The sequence below is a fragment of the Culex quinquefasciatus genome, chromosome 3 (genome assembly GCF_015732765.1).
Source record: "Culex quinquefasciatus strain JHB chromosome 3, VPISU_Cqui_1.0_pri_paternal, whole genome shotgun sequence".
Taxonomy (NCBI): domain Eukaryota; kingdom Metazoa; phylum Arthropoda; class Insecta; order Diptera; family Culicidae; genus Culex; species Culex quinquefasciatus.
In genome coordinates this window covers 35,769,812-35,793,720 of record NC_051863.1, presented here as the reverse complement: position 1 = coordinate 35,793,720, position 23,909 = coordinate 35,769,812, and the positions used below count along the sequence as shown (strand labels likewise).

The following is a 23,909-nucleotide window of genomic DNA, read 5'->3' as shown; positions in this document are numbered from 1 at the left end:
GCTCAAAGACATTTATTCATGTCTACCTATCGACTGAGAATCGAAAACTGAAGAAATGTCTGTGCGTATTCCACCTGGTGCTCAAAATGCTTGCCAAGTTTTCTCGGCACTGGCTGATCCGATTTGAGTCAAACAAGTTGCATTCGATTCGGTTTGGTGCCTCATACTGCGCTATTGAATTGTTTGAAGATCCGATAAGTGGTTCAAAAGTTACGTATAAAAAAGTGTCAGAGTTGCGAATCGGGTGCTGGAATTTGGATGCCGGATCTCACTTATCTATATGAAAACTATGTCCGGAATCAACATCCGACCCATCGTTGGTTAGGTAATCAAAAAACCTTTCCAATGAGTCCAAAACATTGAAGTTCTGGCAACCCTGTCTCGAGATGTGACCACTTAAGTGACATTTGTGTAATTTTTTTATTGAGAAACAAGCCTTACCCGACAAACTTCGTTCTGCCTTTTTTCGTTTGTTGACGTTTTTAACTTTTTTGCTTATTCAGCCTCACAATCTGAAGATTTTCCGGAATCGGTTCCAGAGTGGTCAAAGTTGTAACTTTTTGGCAAAAAACCTTCCTTGAACATATACGAACCCAACGCACAAAAGAGCACCTCGATACGACGTTCCGTGTTGAATTGATTCGCGTTCGAACAAAACCGTCGAATTTTTTTTATATATATATAGATAGAAGAAGATAGATAGAATTTGTGTCCAATATGATGGGTATCACCGAATGTTGGTAAAAAGTGAGAAATGGCACCAACCACATAGGTGGATTGAGTTAGGTTTTTTTTTTATAAAACGCTGAAAAATTTTTTTTTCAAAGCAGAAAAAAAATCATACAATTTTCTGTCAGGAATTTTAAAAATCGGACAAATTCGAATCGATTAAAATGAATTTCTCTCAGTGTCACCTAATTAGCATGTAATTTTCAACTGACGATATATCGATAACTAGAGGGTGACGACTCTCGAGATTTTCAATTTCCCGGGAATCGAGAGTTGAGTTTTGCCATTTCCCGGGAATTCCCGGGACCCGGGATTTTTTTTAACTAGCCAATAGTGTGAATAACTTAATAAGAAAAGTAAAAAACGTTTCTTTTAATAAATTCAGATACAATTCATTCATACTTATCCAATGAAATGTAAATTTAAGTAACCTCATTGTTTTGAGGAAATTTTTCTTAATTTAAATTTTTTACCTCAATCTACAAATACAAATTCGTTTTTTCAGCCTTTTTGGGACTCGAAATTGCAGTTTAAAATGTTTACGAATCTCCATTCGCACTGAGTGATTTTTCAAAAGTTGGACAAACTTGTTGTTGAACTTATTATTAGATTTTTTGAAAGTTAAAATATAACTAATATATAATTTTCCATTTATGTAATATGGCATTTTTGCAATATGATAAATAACGACACAAAGTAAAAACTTTAAGTTGATTTTTTTCCTTCTTAAGATCAACTGTAAATGTTCACAATTAGCGGACACTAACTTTACAAATAATGCCTGATTTTTATTCCCAACATAAATATAATTTAATATGCAAAACACAAAATTACTTATTGACATCAAAAAAGGAAATTACCTCGATACAGCGAAAATTGCTTACTAAGAATTTAAAAAACAAGATTATGAGTTTTCCTATGCTTGATAGAGGATATGGAAATCAAACTTTTCTTGAAAAGGTTTTCCTTCTTAAAAATAATAAATTTTTCATTCCTGGTGTGTTACTGTTAAGAATGTTTCAAGGTAAATTTTAGGGTCCACATTTTTTGGTTACTCTCAATTATAGTTATTGAAATTTTTTAAAAGTTTAAATTTACACTTTTAGAATAAGAAGATTAGAGAAGCATTGGTTAATTCGCATTTGAGAATCGAACATTGAACATCCTATATTCTAAACAATTTTGAATTTTTCAAATGTTTTTCTGGTTAAATTTTTAATTTTGGGTCGATATTTGTAAGTATAGAATTTCCCGGGAGTCTCGACCAAATTTCCCGGGAATCGAGAGGTCCAAAAATGGCCGATTTCCCGGGAAATTTTTCCCGGGAATTCCCGCTCGTCACCCTCTATCGGTAACTATTGGGCCGATTTTAAAATTAAAAGTTTACTTTTTTTGGTCGAAATTATTAAATAAGATAAATTACATATTGTTAGACCTTTTTAAAAGTTAAGCTTGGATTTAAAATTAATTTTATTGAAAAGATTAAAAAAATCCCATAAACTTCAATTTTAAACATTGAAAATCGAACAATCCGAGATATCGTCAGTAGAAAATTACAGGCTAATTGGGTGAAATATAGAAAAAATGATAAATATTTTGAAATTTTCAGTTTTTTTTAAATAGATCAAATGATTCAAGAAATAACTCGAAAACACTTTTTAATTCTAAAGTTATTTTTGATTGTAAATTTTATTATACATTAAAATTAAGTTAAACTTTTTCCTCAATTTTTCTTCCAAAATCAATAACTGGACATAAGGTTGAGAATCGGAACTAGCTCAATTATTTCAATATTGGAAATCGTCAAATTGGATTGAAATAGGACCGAATCTCCTGCTAGGAGTCTCACTCCCTCCTTGCCGGCAAGGTACTGTTGTTTTGCGCGTTCTCTGCACATATATTCCATATAGAGGAGTTGTGGCCACTGTTGCTGTTGTTGTTGTTTTTTTCTCTACGGCCGGCCGTCCGTCCTGGCAGCAACACCAGTTGTTGTTCATCATCATCATCAACGCCAACAGTGAACAAAAAAAAAAACACATAAAAGAAACGAGCAAAAACCATCATCGACGATCGTCATCACCCATTGAAGATACTCGCCGTATACGGACGGAGTTTGCTAGCTGAGGAGAGTGCTGCTGCTGTGGTATCTCCGAAGACCGCTGCGCCGCTCGTTCAATCTCCATTGAAGTTTCGGACGACCAACAGCAACTCCCAGGGTCTCTCGCGGTGAAGTTTCGTTTCGCGTGAACCACACAACACTTCTTCTCGGGTGAAAGAAGTCGCGCAGTTTCTCTGGGTCATCGCCGGGTCATATCGACATCGGACGACTCCGGCCCACTTCCGGTCCTCGGGCGCGCGCGCGCTCTCGCGTTCGTTCGTTCTAGGTGCAGCGGTGAAGTACTTGGAGTCGTGCAGTGTTTACATACTCTTGCTCAAGTGTGGAGAAAGAATCATCAAACGGGGGGAGTGGGTACGTCGAGTGTTGGGACGGTGTCTCATTACCGGAGAAGTAGAAGACGAAGCAGCGGAGAAGTGGTGTGTAAGTGCACAATTGTGAAATGAGATAAGTTCACATCTCATGATGAAGTGAGCTCGTTAACCTCACTGGTCTGGCGTGTATCTTCTGCTGGAAGCTGTGCTACCAGCCAGTACTACCGTTTTGTGTCGTTGGCTGTACTGTGGAAGGTCACCGGGGTTCAAGTGTCTGTCTGTGGACACACACTCCGGGAAGGCGCAAGTGAGAGAGAGAGAGAGAGGGAATTTGTGATGAGATGCGAGGAGGAATGACGACGTAATGATGAGCAGTTGTTGTCAGCGTCATTTTGTTGTGAGCAAAAAGTGTGTCGTCGTCGTTACGGGTTAAGTGATGAAAGGCCGCGAAGAAAGAATGAACGACGAAAGTGCGTTCATTGTTTGAAGAATGGAGAGCAAAGAATGATACGCATTGTATTGTGGATGAAGCCTGAAACAGGCCAGTATGTGATTACGGTGAATTGAAGAAGCAGCAAGAAAGTGGATCGAAAAGAAGGGACCAAGATTGTGTCTTGTCTCTTAACGGTTACAGCGTGACTGTGAGAAAGGAGAGAGATTTCGTGCAACTTGCGGTTTCCGGTTTCCGGCCAAAGTTGTTCCCAGGATCATGAGAAAGAAGGATAAGATTACCGTGATGGATATCGTGCTGCTGTGGGCGTTGAAGGTACGATGAAACTCGAATGCGCTTCAGCCAGGACGATTCAATAACAATCAATTCCAATCAGCAAACCCCAATTGATCGCGGCCATTAAAAACAATCAACCGCATTAAACGGTCAATTTGAGAACGCAGACCGGTAAATGGACCCCATTACCCATACCACACCGTACCAAACACAAACAGTTCAGGCCACGGGCCAAATCAATTGTGGTCCATAGTCGAGGGGGTCAGAGTGTGATCTTGACTGCTGAGTTCAATAGAATTACACGGTCACTTCATCCTGAAATGATTCACGAGTATCCTTAACCAGCTATATAAGAACTGTTGATAAATCCAACTTTATTTTAAACTGTATTGTTTCTTGGTCAGACAACTGATTATCTTTTGCTAAATCTACACGGAGAAAAAAGAGTTCTCAAAATCGTGAACAAGCGTTCATGAAAATGGGAACCACGAAAAAAGTGTTCAAATCACATGGTACGATTTTGAAAAACGTGCCATGGCATTTGAACACTATGTTCGTGGTTCCCATTTTCATGAACGCTTGTTCACGATTTTGGGAACTCTTTTTTCTCCGTGTAAGGATAAATGAAATTGTGAAATTATTAACAGAAATTTAAATTGTAATAAACCTAAATCGCTCTAATGCTTTTAATACAATACGTCGTAGAATGGTGCTTCGACAAAGCTGCTTGGATCGGAAAGCAAACTTTCTAGAAGAGAAATCAAATCACGTGAACATTCCTGTAAAGTTAGATTTTCTGAACCATCCTAAAGGTAAACCACCTTAATTTTCAACCAAGAGAAATTCTATGAGATATCGGTCATTTGTTTTTTTTTTTGTATTTTTTAATACGGCTGAAACTTTTTTGGTGCCTTCGGTATTCCCAAAGAAGCCATTTTGTATCATTAGCTGTCCATACAAAAATAATATATGAAAATTCAAAAATCTGTATCTTTTGAAGCAATTTTTTGATCGATTTGGAAAATTATACATCATATAAAACACTGCCAACTTTTCAGAAATTTCCAGGTTGCGCAAAAAATCTTTGACCGAGTTATGAATTTTTGAATCTAACTTTTTTTTCAATCGAAATATTGGTCGCAAAAATTTTTCAACTGGATTTTTCGATGTAAAATAAAATTTGAAATCAAATATTCAATATTACGCCCTTTTGAAATGTTTGTATTAATTAAAAAATCAAAATATTGTTTCCGAAAAGATCGGAAAATTTCACGAATCTTATTTCATGTTTTAACATTGAAATCGGGCCATTAGATGCTGAGATATCGACATTAGACAATGGTGGGTTGTTTGGATGATACTTAGAAAACTTCAATTTTCCTGTTTTCTTTTGAGCCGCGGTATCTCAGCAACCAGAGGTCCAATCCTTCACCTAAAGTTAAAGTCCATGCGGATAGTCCTTTCGAAAAGAAACGAGAGGAAAGTACTATTTGGCGAGAGTAAAGACCTCTCGCGCTACAACAACAACAAATCGTGTTCATTCGTTCACTAAAACAGTTCATCCAATTGCAAAGCTTATATGAACAAATGACCGCCACTTAACCACCGAACCGTGGTGGCCGATACGGCCAAGGTGCAGATCAATATGTCGAAGGTCTCGGGTTCGAGTCTCGGTATCGACACTTTTTTTTAAGGGGAATTTTGTGGAAAATGAACCCACGAGTAAAGTACTCTCGGTAATTTCGGGATTTATCCTCTCCGTCCGTTCACAGTGCCATTTTACTACCGAACCTTGCTCTGTATCCTCTCGTATATTGTCTCTTAGACAATTTTATAGCAAATTTTCTGAACTTTAAAATTGAATATTTTTAGAAATGGTCGCTCATGGTCACTATTTTTAAATATCGAAAAACTGCAAATATTTCTCTAAAATCAAACTTTCGGCAGCTATATCTTGTAAACGGAGCCCTTTATCAAAAAATCTGTAAAGTAAAAAGTTAAGTTCAAAAATGTTTTGCATAAAAATTCGATTTTTTTTTTCCAATAATCACATTTTTTTTTCATAAAATCATAACTCAGCAGCAGATTTTTTTACCATTCTGCTCTATGGCTCAAAAGTTGCGGATTTTTGTTTCCTTAAACATATAAAAAATCTCGAAAATAAAAAAAAATAAATATTTTGGGAAATGGAGTTTTTGTGAGATAAAAAGTTAATTTAAAAATCGGCAATATTTTTTTCCGTGTATGCCGTGTGCCCTCAACAATACCTACAACTTTGCCGAAGACACCAAATTGATCGGAAAATTCAATGAATAGTTACAGCTGTTCAAATATTTACGTACTAAACGCATAAATATATTTTTTTAAGTAAGAAAGTTGCAAATATTTTCCAAATAAGTTTTTGTCACTCTAACTCTCAAGGGGAAGGTAGCAAAAAAATTAAAAAATAAAATTGAAATTACTAGCCAAGGATTAGACAGAAAAATCCTTGGCTTGTATTATACTTAAACAAATATTTGCAGCGACCAAATGTATGGTTTTTAGTTTGCGTTTATGACGCTTACTGACCAAGTCGTACGTTCAAGCAAGAGATTATGGCAATTGCTAAAACTCGGTTAACTTCTCTACAATTTAAAAGGATTAAAAAAGCATTATATTCCATTTAGTTTTGCCCAAAACTCTCGCCCATTACAACATGTTGCCCGTAACAAACAATTCAAGTTAAGACATCTTACCGGAAGAAGCGTGCCGCTGCTACACTCTTTACAAGCGCATTTCGTATAGCTATTGTGGTTAACCGGACGGAATTAGTCGCGGTTTCGGCGGCGGTGGTCTGTGCGGGCTTTCGGCCAAATCTGTATACATAAACAAATTTCCTCTAGCCCGGAAAGCCGTTTAGTAGGGGTTTGAGCAAAGCAAACTTGAACTGCAGCGACGACTTCACGACTTGGCTCAGATTGAGGAGAAAGTTTGTGTCTTCCTTTGACCGTGGTGGTGGTCACATGGAACCGTTCCAGCGAACCGCTCCTCTCTGGTTTGAGGGAGCTAATTGGCACTCGACCTTGAAGTGATTCTTCGCGAAACAACACCAGCGATTACTGGACTTTTTCCAGCAAATTAATCAGAATGCCCCGTTTCGGCGTTCCGGTTCGCGACTGGCTTTGGAAGTTGGAGGTCCAACAGAGGAAAACTCGGCACAGTTAATCGCGTTATTAAATAATTCCGACCCAATTCCGGCCATCTCGGCTGCACCATACTAAGTGTTTCATTTGGTGAAGATCTCCAGAAGAGTCCGACGAACCGTATGTACAGAGGTCCGCCGAGGTGGCGCTTTCCGCTATGTAATGTGTTTCTATGCGAGACCTCTGGACCTGTGATACACATCTTCAACCGGCTCAAGGGGAGCCAACCAACAAGCGCCAAAGGAAGATGGGCTCCGCTAATTCCGTATACCCTCTGCGCTGTATACGATTCATATATTTCAATCAATGTGACCTATTTCGGTGGACGCCCTGCGGCCTAGAGACTGCTGAGTCTACCCAGTCTGTCTAGCAGCATCGGGTTCAGACGGAGAAAGGTCCGGAGAGGTGAAGAACTTGTATTCAAATGAAAGCAACGGGCAATGCACGCGCTTGCACACAATACACAAGTTCATCTGGCTCTAGTAGCAGCAGCAGCAGATGGGATCGGGCCATTTCCCTGCAATAGAGAAGCCCTTGAACGTCCAAAGTTTTGAAATCAATAACAAATCCTAAATAAAACTATACGATTTTTTTTTAAATTGTATAGATTTAGCTCAATTCAGTTGCTAATCCCAAAACGATTTCCCTCCGTGTGCCCAGCGCGCATCCGCGCAAATCCCGCTGCTAATCCGACCAGTTAAACCCGTCGAACGGTTATAATTGCTTTGACACACTGTTTTACCGCGTTGCATTTGCCAGCCCGCGGGCAAAAACAAGTTTAATTTCGATCTTTCTCCTCTTTTTATGGCGCAAAACTATTGCAATTTTGCTCATCGGACCTGTTCGTGTGGGCTTGGGTGCCATGGCACGAGGAAAACAGGATTGAATGGCTGGAGTTGCTGCTGCCTACGGATATAGAAACCGGGATTAACCCGTCAGCAGGGATGGCCTAGTGATCTAGTGCACTGGGGTAGAGAGAGTTTGTGGGGGTGTGATTGTAGAAGTTTTAGCTTAAATTAAATGTGTGTTTCTGTTTCGAAACTGTGTGTTAAAATAATTCGAAAAATTTATTTGCTTTCCTTGTGTAGGAAGCTAAATCGAGTATGTTTAGCTTTACGACAACACTTGTCTTGTATTGTTTTTTATTTGTTACTTGACTTGTCTTCAGTTTTTTTTACATCTAACATTGTAACGATTCTTTCTCTTAACTTTTATATCTGAGCAACTCTCTACGAAATCCGCCGATTTCGACCATTTTTATTTTTTGTATTTTTTTTATTTGACTCAAACTTTGTGGGGGCCTTCCCTATGACCAAATAAGCTATTTTGCGTCATTGGTTCACCCATACAATTTTGGCAGCTGTCCATACAAAAATGGTATGTAAATATTCAAACAGCTGTAACTTTTGAGTGAATTTTCTGATCAATTTGGTGTCTTCGGCAAAGTTGTAGGTATTGTTGAGGATTTTTGAGAAAAAAATAGGTACAAGGAAAACAAAATTTGCAGATTTTTTTTATCAACATTTGTTTTACTAAAACTCAATTTCCCAAAATACGTATTTTTTGATTTTCGAGATTTTTTTATATGTTTTAGTGGACAAAAATCCGCAACTTTTGAGCCATAGAGAAACATGCTCAAAAAAACTGCCGCCGAGCTATGAATTTTTGAAAAATAGTGATTTTTGGAAAAAATTGAAGTTTGATGCAAAAACAAGTTTGACATTACTTTTTAATGCAAAACTGAATTTGCAATCGAAAAGTATTTTACAGACTTTTTGATAAAAGGCTCCGTTTTCAAGATATAGCCACCGAAAGTTTGATTTTAACGAAATATTTGCAGTTTTTCAATTTTTAAAAATAGTGACCCTGAGTGACCATTTCTAAAAATATTTTGTTTGAAAAGTTCAGAAAATTTGCTATAAAATTGTCTAAGAGACATTGAAGATTGGACCTCGGGTTGCTGAGATAGAGCCGTTTTAAGAAAAAGAAACACAAAAATTGATGTTTTCTAAATCTCACCAAAACAACCCACCTTTTTTTAATGACGATATCTCAGCAATTGATGGTCCGATTTTCAATGTTAATATATGAAACATTCGTAAAATTTTCCGATCTTTTCGAAAAAAATATCAAGACTAACATTTTAAAAGGGCCAAATATTGAATATTTCGCCCATTTAAAATGCTAGTCTTGATTTTAAAAATTTCAAAATATTTTTTTCGAAAAGATCGGAAAATTTCACGAATGTTTCATGTATTAACATTGACAATCGGACCATCAATTGCTGAGATATCATCATTAGAAAATTTAATTTTTTCAGAAAAAAAATTTCTCAAAAACTTATTGTCCAATTTAAAAAAATCAGAGATTTTTCTCAGCTTTAAAACCTGTTAGAAAAATTTTGTCCGTTTTTCAAAACACACACTTTTTTCTCAAAAATCATCATCGGAACCAGTTTTGCACCACCCATTAGTTTGTTTTTGAAATATAAAAAAAATCGAATATTTAAAAAATACGTATTTTGGAAATTCAACTTTAAGTGTTAAAAGGTTGAATAAACAAATCGGATTTAATCCGTGTTCCTATTTTTCCGAAAAGTAATAGCTTTAACCTACAACTTTGCCCAAGTCATCAAATCGATCAAAATTTTCCTTCTGAAGATACATTTACATGCCCATTATGTATGAAGACCTGTATGGAAAAATGATGCAAAATTGCTTCATTATAAATTGGGAATGTACGAACAGTTTCCACCAAATCAAAAATATACATTTCAAAATCGCAAATAACTACTCAGTTGTACAAAACAAGGTGTATGGTAAGTTTAGAAATTATTTGCTTAAGATTCTGTTTTTTGCAGGAAAATTTAAATAATATGTTTGTTATAAATGGAGTTTTTAATTCAATTTGTTTTAAAACAAATTACATGTTGAAATAAAATTTGTTACGTATTTTGTTATGTTTTCTAATTTTCTGGAAATATCAATAGCAAATGCTGCATAAAATGAAATTTGCCAAACCTTTCTTGAAATACTGATATTTTTCTTTTGCTGAAAACCATGAAAATAAACAACATTTTAAGTATACAGTCATGCCTCGGTTTTGCACGCCTCGGTTTTGCACAGCCCCGGTTTTGATTCGTTCAGCTGCCTCGGGTTAGCACAACCCAGTGCTTAACTGAAGCACAGAGCTTATGGGATTTAGGCTATATAAAAACATTGGCTATAATCCTATCAAAAATAATCTAAACTTCAAAAATTATAGGGTTTGAAATCGGAATGATGTCACCTATCCATTGCTTTTTAAATTTTCATAAAACTATAAATTTTTCCTGTATTTTGGAAATTCAACGTTTTTCGATTTTTTTTTTAATTATTGTTATTGCGATATGGGTATCAAATGATCAGGATTTTTCAATACATTTCAAATGTAATAAAAAAAGTTCTGAAAATATTAAAATTTTCACAAATCTACGTATTTTCGTAAAAAAACTTGAAATTTAAGTTTTTTTTACAATATGGGTATCAAATGATCAGAATTTTTCATGCATTTCGAAAGTCATCATTTTTTTTAAAACACTCAAAATTTTCATAAAATTACGTATTTTCGAAAAAATACACCAAATTTCAGTTTTTATCAAATAATAGGAGCTTTTTCATACATTTCTAAGTCATCACACAAATTAATAAAAATACTGAAAAATTTCACAAAACTACGTATTTTTGGAAAATACAAGAAATTTAAGTTTTTTACAATATGAGAATCAAATGATGGGGATTTTTGATACATTTCGAAAGTAATAACAACATTTTTTTAAATACTCTAAAACTACACAATACACAAAACTACGTATCTCCGAAAAAAAAATGCAAAAATTTCTGTTTTGTTACAATATGATCGATATTTTTGATACGTTTCGAAAGCAAAAGCACACATATTGAAAACATTCAAAATTTTCACAAAACTACGTATTTTCTAAAAAAAATACTCAAAATTTCTGTTTTTTTCTAATTTAAAAAAAATGCGTTATAACTATCGAATTGCATAAAAAAACAGGTTTATTTAATTACGCATATTGTAAAAACCTGAAATTTTTAGTTTTTATCTCAAAAATACGTAGTTTTGTGAAAATTTAGCACTTTCCATTTTTTTATATTACTTTCGAAATGTATGCCTGAATCCCGATCATGCGATACCCATATTAAAAAAAAACTGAAATTTAAAGTACTTTTTCGAAAATACGTAGTTTTGTGAAAATTTTGAGTATTTGAAAAAATGTGTTATAATTTTCAAAATGTATGCAACATACCTGATCATTTGATACCTTTATTAAAAAATATTGAAACTTCGAAATGTATAAAAAAAATCGCGATTATTCGATACCCATATTGTAAAAAACTCAAATTTGGAGTATTTTTCGAAAAGCCGGGACCCGTGGTGTAGGGGTAAGCGTGATCGCCTCTCACCCAATTGACCTGGGTTCGATCCCAGAAGGTCCCGGTGGCATTTTTCGAGACGAGATTTGGCTGACCACGCCTCCCGTCTGACGGGGAAGTAAATGTTGGCCCCGGTCTAACCTAAAATTTAGGTCGTTAGCTCGATCCAGGTGTGGGAGTCGTCTCCCTGGGTTCCCCTGGTAGACGGATGGACTAAAAATCCAAAGGTCGGCAGTTCGAATCCCGGGGTGGATGGAAGCTTAGGTTTAAAAGAGGTTTGCAATTGCCTCAACAATCAAGCCTTCTGACACCTAGTTTCGAGTAGGAATCTCGCAATCGAGAACGTCAAGGCAATGCTGTAGAGTGAATAATTTGATTTGATTTGTTTGATATGCGGTTCTTAACCGAGGCACGACTGTATCTCTAATTTTACTGATTCTACTTTTGGTGAATATTTCATCTACGTTTTGCTTCGTATAGGCGATATTTTAACAAATTAAATTTCTCAAATCTCAGTTAAATTAGGAAATTAGCTTATAAATTATTTTTGTTTATAATATTTTGTGTCAACGTAATATTTTGTATCTTGATCTTCTCAAATAACACATTTGACATTTAAACATATATTTATGTAAAATTACATCAACATAGATGTTGTAAATTTCACCATTATTTTTCCAAACTTCCAGATTTGTTGTAACAAAATTTTCCATGATATTTACGTATTTGTTGCAGTGTTGGCGTTTGCCAGAAAATCCGTGTAACTGTTATACGAACCTAATCAAGAAATTAAAGCCACGATGATAAGCAACTCGAACGAAAAAAAGAACTTAAAAATAATGCGAAAATTATGATTAATTACTGCGCGTGTAGCACGGGGAAGCCATGTGGGACCTGCAGCACACAAAGAAAGTTTGCTGATGTAAAGTGAGATATGAACAACATTTTCGTGAATGAAGGCCCTGAAAAAGATGATAATGATGATGCAAAGTTTGTTTGGGAAGCAGGACGGGGTGTTTTTCACGGCTAGAAATTGGAAAATTAGCTAATCGACATCTCTCTGGGAGAAGTCGAGAGGGGAAGGGGTTTTGGCAGGTATGTTACAGGTGTGCATTGTACACGGGGCTGTAAATGGAAATTGGCTATCGATCGCACTCAGTACGTGATGATGGGTATCAGTTGATCGATGGTCCCGTACAAAAGTGCGATACAAATTTCAATCAGATTCAGTTGTGTTATAGATTCAGAGTGATTACAGAAAGGGAATTGATAAAATGTTACAACATAAGTTGAGTAATAACGACTTTTATATATGACTAAATCACCTAAAAATCCTTCCAACAAATGTTTTTTTAACTTTAATACATGCTCTGCACTACCCATTTTCCCTTCACCAACGGGTGCAAGTGACCTACATATTAATTACAATTTATCATGCGAGAGCCATCAGCCTCGTTCGTTGGATATCTGCATATGAAAGTAAGCGGTTTTTCTGGTCGTGAAAATCTAAATCATTTCCACGAAGCACTCAGTACCTGGTTATATGTGGGTGCTCTGTTTGTTTTTCACTTTGAAAGCTTTCCGGTGAAATGTCCGGCACAAAGCTGGTTTCGAGCTTACTTATTAGGTTGATTTCTCACGTGAGTTGAATCACTGAAAAGGTTACGTTAGTTGAAATTTCAGTAACAAAAAAAAAAAAAATGCATAATATTTTTCAAAACAATTTCAACTGATTTGACATCGAAATCGCGGTCATTATAACGTCTAGAGATTAATTAGTTTGCTCGCACACACCAGACAGGTGGCGTCAACATGCGTGAAAGCACCTGAGCGACTAACGAAGACGATGATGATCAAAGAAGCAGCAGCGCATCAATCAGGCCCCCATGTGTGTGTGTGATTTAATTCATGTTTATCGGAAAGTTGATTGGCCCACACGACGCGAAGCCCCCGATGGCAGTGAACAATAAAATCTTTTTTTTCGATTTTTGTTATCAGATGGTTTCACTGATGACGATAATTTGAGCGAAAGTGAGATATTTTTTTCGGACAAGCTTTTTTTTTATTTTGAATGAAAGTGAAAATTGTTTTGATTTTCACCCATTAGGTACGCGAAAGGTGATGAACTTGATGCGTTTGGTGATCTTGAAAGGAAAATTTCGTTAAGATTGTCTGTACAGTACTCATTGAATATTCTCTAGGTTTTGCGATTTTTAAGTGATATTCTCCCTCTCTTCTATTTGTACTTATAAATCAATTGAATGTTTATGATATTAGAAATCGACAATTATAGCAAACCTGACTTTCTATCCTTTTAAAAGTTTCTTCTAGATATTTCGTAATTTAACCCTCTACTGCCCAATTTTTTTAGATTTTTTTTATTTTTCCAGTGTTGAGGGGGTTGTTTTGAGCAACTTTTGTTTTACGAAAAAAATCTTTTCTCTTGTTTTATTTTTAGCATTTTAATTTGCATATATCTTGTTAAGTTTATCTTTGTTTTTGGTAGTATTTGGCCTATTCTACCCCCTCCTATTAATACATTTTGCCTCTCTAATTTTTTTCTTGTTTTTTGCTCTAGAATGGCAACATTCTCATTAAAATTGTAAAAAAATGCGTAGAGGCATAGTCTGGGATAATGCAAAAATTACTGCATACTTCATTTGACTCAAAATATAGGAAATGTTAGTAAAAAACACAGCCAAAGTTGATTCCTACAAAAATTACATTTTTTAAAAACATTGGCAAAGTCACATAAAACAAGTTAATCTTCCAACCATAAAACTTTCTAAAATTTCAAGAGTTCTTTTTTCAAAAATTTCTTGAAAAATGGATTTTGGCGATTTTAGGTATTGTTTTATTTAGATAAAACAAGCCTAACCCGACAAACAAACCCGACGACTTGTTTCCTTATTCAGCCTCTTGTGATCAAAATTTTTGTTATCCCTTGAAAAAAATATGTTCAAATTTTGAAAATGATGGCTTATTATAATACATAAGGACTTAAATTGAACTATTTGGCTTTGTGAAATTTTAGATTTTCATATATTTGAGAATATTTTAGATTTTCAAATAGTTGAGAAATTTTAGACAATATCTACACAGAAAAAAAATGATGGCAATATTCATCAGGAAATGGTGACAGATTTTGTGGCAAAATAAATGATAAATTTTACCCCAGAAAATGATGAATTTTCATCAGTTTTTGATGAATATTCATCAGGTTCACATTTTTACACATTTTTTTTATGTAATGTTACACAAATAAAGAGGTAATATTCAACCTACCAAATTTTCAACATTCCAAAATTCAACTTTTTTTTTCTGTGTAACAAAAATGAGAATTTTTTCAGCTTTTCAAGTATATTAAAAAAAAATATATAAATATTGAAATAACAAGCCATAGTTTCAACATTTGCAAGTAAAGGGTGTTTAAAAATGCATTTTACACTAGTACAGTTGTTTTCCAATCATTAGTTTAAAAAAATAAGATTTTTCCTAAAATAGGCTTTCAAAAATTATTAAGATTTCAAATATGGTAAAACTGATTCTTAACTTAAATTTCCATTGAAATCTTGAAGTCTTTTGAAAAAAAAAAATACATTTGTTTTGCCCCCTGGTTTTCGGGCCAACTTTGAAGAGGGGGAAGAAGGGGGAGACGAAAACTTTAAATAAAATTTGTACCAACCTTATCCAATAAAAATTAAAAAAATAATCCAAGAGGTTCAAGTTAGTCAAATAGAGTTTTTGTGAAAAAAGCGGATAAAAAATATGTCTTTTTACCACAAAGTCCAAACCATAACTTACAACTTTACCGAAGAAGCCAAATCGATCAGAAAATCCCTTCTCAAGATACATATATATGGGTCATTCTCCGCCAACTCACACAGCAGTTGCCCCGACCCCTCTTCGATTTGCGTGAAACTTTGCTCTAAGGGGTTATTTTGGTTCCTGATCACGAATCCGAGGTCCATTTTTCGATATTTTGTGTCAAAGGGACTTTTGTGTAAAATTAGACGCCCAATTTGATGGCGTACTCAAAATTCCGAAAAAACGTATTTTTTTGTCAAAAAAAAGTTTCAAAACCGCTGCCATTTCCCGTTACTCAACTGTCAACAACCGTGAGACATGTCATTTTATGGGAAATTCAATGTACTTTTCGAATCTGAAATAAGCCAGAAGGGTAATTTTTTTCATTTAGAACAAAAATTTTCATTTCAAAATTTTGCGTTTTTTCTAACTTTGCAGGGTTATTTTTAAGAGTGTAACAATGTGCTACAAAGTTGTAGAGCAGACAAAAACAAAAATGTTGATATATAAACATAAGGGGTTTGCATGTATTCTTCGCGAGTTATCAGAATTTTACAAAAAAGTTTTTTGAAAAGGTTATGATTTTGACCATTTTTCAACAGTTTTTCGAATTTTTAACCCCAAAAACTCAATCGTGTGCTTTTGAAAGTATTTTTTTTGGAAAGTTCAGCCAATTTTGCTTAAGAATGACCATTTGGACTATTGTTGTGACTCGATATTTCGTGACGGTGGGACAAAAAATTAAATAGCAAGCCTTTTAAAAATATTTGTACCAGCCTTATATTTTGATCAAACATGTTAAAATCATAAAAGAAATCTAATCCAAAAAAATATGTCTATCTTTCTTCCCCACAGGCGGTCAAACAGTTCATCGACCTGATCAACAGCTCCAGCGGCAGCGACCCGAACCGGAAGGCGGTCACGCCGGCCATCGCGACCAAGTTCCTGCTCGCGCGCAAGTTCGACATTCCCCGGGCGGTGGCCCTGTACGAGCAGCACGAGCTGATCCGGTCGCGCGAGGGCCTGTACGGGTTCGATCCGCTCGTCGACCCGCTGCGCTCGGAGCTCGAGACGGGCAAGTTCACAATACTGGTGAGTTTTGGTTTACTGTAAGATTAAAGTTGCTGTAATTGAATCACGAGGAGCTACGATATGTTGTAAAGATCTTGATCTCTTGCCGCCGGGGGGGAACCATTTTCCGGTACTTTATTTCTTCCGCTCTAACGCTGAAGTTGGTGGTCCCGAAGAAGATGGCGAGAAGAAGATAACGATTCGTTTGACGTGGGTAACAGAGAATCATTGTTCTAGCTCTATTACTGTCAGCGATTCCTGGGATCATCCCGCAGTTCTTGACACGTTCTCGGCGAGCAGCCTATAGAAACGAGACGAAATCTTTTCGAAAAATTGCCAAAATCTTGCACAATGTTTCGTTTCCTTCTTCACACGTTCTCACTGCTAGGAAGCGTGACGATGAACTTGGTTGGTTCCCATCCGTGCGACGTTCCGTGGAATAGATGTGATAATTTCTCACTTCCTCAGACTGTTCTAAGCGCAAACGTCGCCTGTCTACTGGTTTTCAACTCTGTGGCAGATGCGTATCGCGCGAAGACACTGAAGTTTGTAAACTGGGTAATTGAATTAGCCCACACGGCGGCGGTGTGGTGGCTCAGCAAAGAGTTTTGTTCTGTTTGTTTTCGTGGATTCGAGCTCCAAATTCCGGCGTTCCGGAAATGCCGATCCAAAGCACAATGGTAATTGATCTTGGGCGATTACGGGGGATGTCGAGGAAAAAAGCAACAACAAAAAAAAACAGTTGAGCGCTCGCGGGGTGAAGTTCATTAGCCGAGTTTTTTTTTCCTAGTTTCAACCAAGAAGTGCTGAGCGGAAACTTCAATGAATGTTGCTGGAAGTTGTTGGTAGATTCGACAAATCATACTGCCGGAGTTATGCGCTATCATTTTCAATTACGGCCTGATCTAATTGGGTCGATCAGACAAGTGGCAGGTTGTTTTAAAAAAAATCAATAAATTTTATTTTTGATGTATATAAAAACACTTTTCATAGTGCAATTTAAAAATATTGGTCAGGAATTTTAAATTTCAAAATAATTTTCATTTCACAGCAATTCCCTAATTCTAAAAAAAGTTCTCCGATCGGGCTCAAAATATTTCTGGGGGTTCCTTAGGCGAAATAATTAGACCCGTATTTTTTTTTTGTTTGGCCATAAGGGTGACCTACGCCGTGTTAGGTTGGTCCAAAAGATGGTAATTTTCGTCGATTTTCGCAAAAACCGCTTAAAAAAAAAATCATGTCTCCGCGCCATTTCAACCGATTTTAGCTGTCTTAGGTGCAAAAGAAAGGTGATTAGTTGGGATATTTAGGAAAAATAGTAAGAATTTTCAAAAATCTAGCTTAACATTTGAAAAGGTCCTATGAAAACTTAAAGTGCAGTTTTGAAGGTCTCGGAACCAAAGAGCCTATGTCTGAAAAACAAACTGATTCCTCGGAAAATTGTACATAATATATCAAAAAATGGTGAAGTTATGTTTTCAATACTCTGAGTTACGATTTTTTGAAAATAAAGACCGAGTTTTTCGATGAATGAGAATGAGAAAATGACGAACACGGGAAAAAATGTTTCACTTAAACTGATTCTTTTGCGTCTAAGACAGCTAAAATCGGATTGAATGGCGCGGAGATAAGATTTTTTGAAAAAAGTGGCAGTGCGTGGTTACGCTGTGCGCTTTGTAAGCGGATGATTCTGGGTTCGATTCCCATCTGCTGCAACCTTCCATCGGATGAGGAAGTAAAATGTCGGTCCCGGCCTTGGTTGTTAGGCCGTTAAGTTATTCCAGGTGTAGGAGTTGTCTCCATGCCGTAAGTACAAACAACACACCAAACCAAGCCTACTCCGGTGGAATCGCTGGCGGCGGTTAGACTCGCAATCCAAAGGTCGTCAGTTCAAACACTGGAGTAGAAAGAGGTTTGGGTACTTTCCCCATTCAAGCCTTCGGACTCCTAGGTTCGAGCAAAAACTTGCAATAGAGACCACAAAAGACCCGGGGGTCGTTAATGTGGATGGTTTGATTTTTTTTGGTTATTGCGAAAAATGACCAAAATTGCCATTTTTTGGACCACCCTAACATAGCGTAGGTCAATATTTGGCCCTATTGAAATATTAGTCTTGATTTAAATTTTTTGAAAATATTGTTTTCGAAGAGATCGGAAAATTTCACGAATGTTTCATTTTATAACATTATAAATCGGACCATTAGTTGCCGAGATATCGATGTTAGAAAATGGTGGGTTGTTTGGGTGAGACTTGGAAATCATCAAATTAAAAAAAAAAAAAATAAAAACTGCGACTATTTTGAAAACAACCTGGAAATTTCTGAAAAGTTGCCATTTGATGTCCTCTAAAACATAAAAAAAATAAAAATATTTTTTTTGCAAATCAAATTTTAGTGACAAAAAGTTAAATAAAAAATCACCAAAAAATTTTTTACCGTGTATATTTTTTTTTTCAGTGTAATCCATATCCATACCTACAGCTTTACCGAAGACACCAAATCGATCAGAAATTTTCTTCAAAAGATACAGAATTTTGTTTTTTTTTATATATCGTTTTTGTATGGACAGCTGCCAAATTTGTATGGAAAATTATATGGACAAACTAATGATGCAATCTTTGCAGAGGTGCCCTTCATTCTTTTATAAAGTAATATTCAAAAAAATATATATATATTAGGGTGTTTCATCCAAACAAAAAAGTTCTAAGAATCAGGCAAACCGAGGTTCCCCTAGTAGAGGATACCCATAGGGACTCTCATGCCAAATATCAGCCCATTTGGTTGAGAATCGGCCTGTCCCCAGCGGTTTAAAGTTTACATGGAAATTACTATGGGATTTTTGTGCTTTTCGTTCAATCGTTCCTACAGGTCTGGGGACAACATGGATTCACTCGGAATAAAGACAGGTGTGTAGGGGATGGTCCAATGAACACATTCCAGAAGGAATTAGGGTTGTCCATTCTGTCCCCAAGGTGCGCATTGGATAGACGTCCGGTGTCTCCAGAATCAACGATTCATCCTTCAAATGTACGCATTGTCCTTAGTATGCTATGACGGCTAGCTGAAAATTACGACGCCCCATGTCAGACGGTGAACACGTAGCAGAGCATACACTCAAGTTTTGGCTCAGAAACATACTTTGAAGTAATAAAATTATAACTTTTAATGTTCCTGTAACAATTTGAACTATTCCAAATAACGTAACATGATGATTTTGAAATAATAATGCATTCGATGCTTCTCCACGTGTTCACCGTCTGACATGGGGCGTCGTAATTTTCAGCTAGCCGTCATAGCATACTAAGGACAATGCGTACATTTGAAGGATGAATCGTTGATTCTGGAGACACCGGACGTCTATCCAATGCGCACTTTGGGGACAGAATGGACAACCCTAATTCCTTCTGGAATGTGTTCATTGGACCATCCCCTACACACCTGTCTTTATTCCGAGTGAATCCATGTTGTCCCCAGACCTGTAGGAACGATTGAACGAAAAGCACAAAAATCCCATAGTAATTTCCATGTAAACTTTAAACCGCTGGGGACAGGCCAATTCTCAACCAAATGGGCTGATATTTGGCATGAGAGTCCCTATGGGTATCCTCTACTAGGGGAACCTCGGTTTGCCTGATTCTGAGAACTTTTTTGTTTGGATGAAACACCCTAATATATATTTTGACGATACTCTAGTTTTTTCAACAAATCGCATTTTTTCAAAGAAAAATATACTTGATGGTATTTAAGACTGTATAAAGTATCATACTCGGTCGGCCATATTGGATTTAAAAAAAAAAAAATCTTGATTAATCAAACCTACTAGGTTTCTACAAGGATTTCTGCATGTTGTTTGTAGAAGCATTTCACATATGAGCAATTCTCTCCGAATTCAAGAAATGTATTTTAGTTGTTTTTCTTGATTTGGCTCAAAGTTTTTAAGGGCCTTTCTCTATAACCGAAGAAGCCTTTTTGTGTCATTGGTTCACCCTTACAAGTCTCTTTACAATTGTGGCAGCGAATTCTGAATCAAACATAGATAATCTGAATCTTTTGATTATATTTTCTGATCGATTAAACGTCTTCGGCCAAGTTGTAGATATTGATGAGGATTATTCACTATTTTTTTTGACTATTTTTTTCAGAAAAAAAACATTTTTTCAATTCTATTTTTATTTTTTAGGAATATTTGAGTGCGAATTTAAACCATTTTCAAAATTCCAATCAAATTTCATGTGGCCATATCTCGAGAAAGTTGCACATTATAAAAATTTCTATAAAGTAGTTTCCTTTGCAAATTGCAAAAAAGCTTGTTGCATGTATTTCTCCGAAAATCTAATGGCTGAAATTGTAATTTAATTTTTTATACTTTTTATATTTTTTTTTTGACCCTGCATCCGCCAATACCGAAATATTTCTTCTGTTTTGCAATTCCGTCATAAAACTACTTATTTTTTCTGTCATTCTCGAACAACAAAACAGCATTTTTTTCTATGTCAAAAATAACAGAATCGAATTGTAACACTTTTCAAAACAATTGTTGAAAATTACTACTTTTCAGCACTGACATCTATGCTACTTTTCAACATTTTTTTTTATTCGAACGTTTCATTGCGTGAAACTTTGTCCTAAGGAGTACCTTTTGTCCCTCATCACGAATCCGAGTTCCGTTTTTTGATAGCTCCCCTTCCTTTTTTGAACATGCGAAAAAAAGTGTTTTTCAATAATTTGCATCCAGAAACGGTGATGAGATAGAAATTTGGTGTCAAAGGGACTTTTATGTAAAATTGGACACCCGATTTGATGGCGTACTCAGAATTCCAAAAAACGTATTTTTCATCGAAAAAACACTAAAAAAGCCACTCACTGCCATTTTCCGTTACTAAACTGTAAATTTTTTTAGAACATGTAATTTTATGGAAAATTTAATGAAATTTTCGAATCTACTTTTTTGTAAAATCGCGATAAATTTTAAAATGAAAAAAAATGTTCTAAATAAAAAATGGCCCTTCGAAAAGTACATTAAATTTCCCTTAAAATGACATGTTCCAAAATTTTATAGTTAATTAACGAAAAATGGGAGAGTTTTTAAAACTTTTTTAGTGTTTTTTTCGATGAAAAATACGTTTTTTTCGGAATTCTGAGTACGCCATCAATTCGGGCATCTAATTTTACATAAAAGTCCCTTAGATACCAAATTTCTATCTCATCACCGTTTCAGACTGCAAATTATTGAAAAACACCTCTTTTTTCGCATGTTCAAAAATAGAAGGGGTCGTACCGCTACTACGTCACGTGATATCAAAAAACGGACCTCGGATTCGTGATCAGGGACACAAGTTACCTCTTAGAATAAAGTTTCACGCAAATCGAAGAGGGGTCGGGGCAACTTTTCCCGATTTCGTGTGAGTTAGTTATTTATAATTATATTTATATTAATAACCAACCAATATACATTTCAGCAATTCCATTTGAAAAGAGCCTAAACCGAAAAAAAGTTCTCCGATCGGGCTCAAAATTTTTCTGGGGGTTCCTTGGCCAAAATAATTAGACCCGTATTTTTTTGTTTGGCCATTAGGGTGACCTACATAGTGCTAGGGTGGTTCAAAAAATGGCAATTTTCGTCATTTTTCGCAAAAACCACTTTTTTCGAAAAATCATATCTCCGCGCCATTTCATCCGATTTTAGCTGTCTTAGACGCAAAAGAAAGGTGATGAGTTTGGCTATTTGGGAAAAATAGTAAGAAGTTCCAAAAATCTAGCTCAACTATTGAAAAAGTCATATGAAAACTTAAAATGGCGTTTTGCCCGTGTCTGGACCAAAGAGCCTAAGTCTGAAAATATTTTTATTGGATTCCTCGGAAAATTTCACATAAAATTGAAAAAAATTGGCGATGTCGAACCGTACGTTTCGGAGATATGATTTTTTGAAAATAAAAACTGAGTTTTTCGACGCACCACGCGCAAAAACAGGAAAATGACGAAATCGGCAAAAAATCAACTTTTTCACTAAAACTGCGATAACTTTATAATTTCAGCGATGACCTATACATGTTTGGGTATCAAAATTTTCGTAATTGAAAGACGCAACTTTTGGTACTATAACATCTATAGGTCATCGCTGAAATTTTAAAGTTATCGCAGTTTTAGTGAAAAAAGTTGATTTTTGGCCGATTTCGTCATTTTCCTGTTTTTGCGCGTGGCGCGTCGAAAAACTCAGTTTTTATTTTCAAAAAATCATATCTCCGAAACGTACGGTTCGACATCGCCAATTTTTTGATATTTTTTGTGAAATTTTCCGAGGAATCCAATAAAAATATTTTCAGACGTAGGCTCTTTGGTCCAGACTCGGGCAAAACGCTATTTTAAGTTTTCATACGACTTTTTCAATAGTTCAGCTAGATTTTTGGAACTTCTTACTATTTTTCCCAAATAGCCAAACTCATCACCTTTCTTTTGCGACTAAGACAGCTAAAATTGGATGAAATGGCGCGGAGATATGATTTTTCGAAAAAAGTGATTTTTGCGAAAAATGACGAAAATTGCCATTTTTCAAACCACCCTAGCAAGATGTAGGTCACCCTAATGGCCAAACAAAAAAATACGGGTCTAATTATTTTGGCCAAGGAACCCCCAGAAAAATTTTGAGCCCGATCGGAGAACTTTTTTTTCAAATGGAATTGCTGTTTATATTTACAAAATTCTTGTAAGAAAATTATTAAAAAGCTTGGAAGAAAATACAAAAAAAAAAAAAATGCAAGACCTTTTGAAGTATCGTGGGATTGATTTTGTTTTAAGATGATCAAAATCTATTGACAATCTAAGTTGACAAAACATTGAAGGAACATGAAGTTTTGTTCCAGCAAATCGTATTTTATTCTAAGAATGTTGTTCAAGCTATCTGATATCAAAATTAAATTTGTTAAGCTATAAATATCTTACGGATTTATCTTTTCAGGACCAAAATTCCAAAATTTACCAACATATCTCCTAAACAGTTGTTGTTTTACCATGGACTCAAATCGGCTATCTATACGGATTTTTGGCTTACTATACGGATTTTGAGTTGGTACACCCAAAACTGGGCAGCAAGGTCCGAGAGAACAATGGCCTCGAGTCGAGAGAATAGTGGTTCCATTCACGGACACAGAGAACACAGCTTGAGATGAGCGAAAGAACTATTCTCTCGAGGTTCATTTGCAAAAAAAGTTCATCCGTCAAACAAAAAACCAAAAGTGTCGAACTTTGGGAATCGAACCAGAGACCTTTGACATACTAACCCTAAGACTTAACTGCCTCGGCCATCACAACTTGGTGACTAAGGAGTGGTTAGATGTCGATGTATGACACTTGTTGGAGATTTATTGTTTCATTCAACGAATGAACACATTTGTTATGATGGTGTGAATTCATAGCATTATTCTTTCGATTTTGGCACTGAGCCCTCAATAAATTTTGAGGGAACGATTCTCACTACTCTGAATTTTGGGTGTAGCTTAAAGCAGCTCTGTCAGAAAGTTGATCATCCAAT

At 35.7% G+C, this 23,909-nt stretch overlaps 1 protein-coding gene across 2 annotated transcripts in view; it reads left to right on the top strand.

Annotated features, from left to right (window-relative positions):
* LOC6041811 (tyrosine-protein phosphatase non-receptor type 9) overlaps nucleotides 1-23,909 on the top strand; it is a 107,584-nt gene that overhangs the window by 18,344 nt on the left and 65,331 nt on the right. The window contains exons 1-2 of one of the 2 annotated variants that reach the window (XM_038259067.1): nucleotides 3,121-3,925; nucleotides 16,167-16,403. In XM_038259067.1, coding sequence (XP_038114995.1) covers nucleotides 3,869-3,925; nucleotides 16,167-16,403 — 294 coding nt within the window. In that variant the 5' untranslated portion in view covers nucleotides 3,121-3,868. Of the gene's footprint in view, nucleotides 1-3,120; nucleotides 3,926-16,166; nucleotides 16,404-23,909 lie in introns of those variants that run through there. The other variant, XM_038259066.1, reaches the window with a different exon arrangement.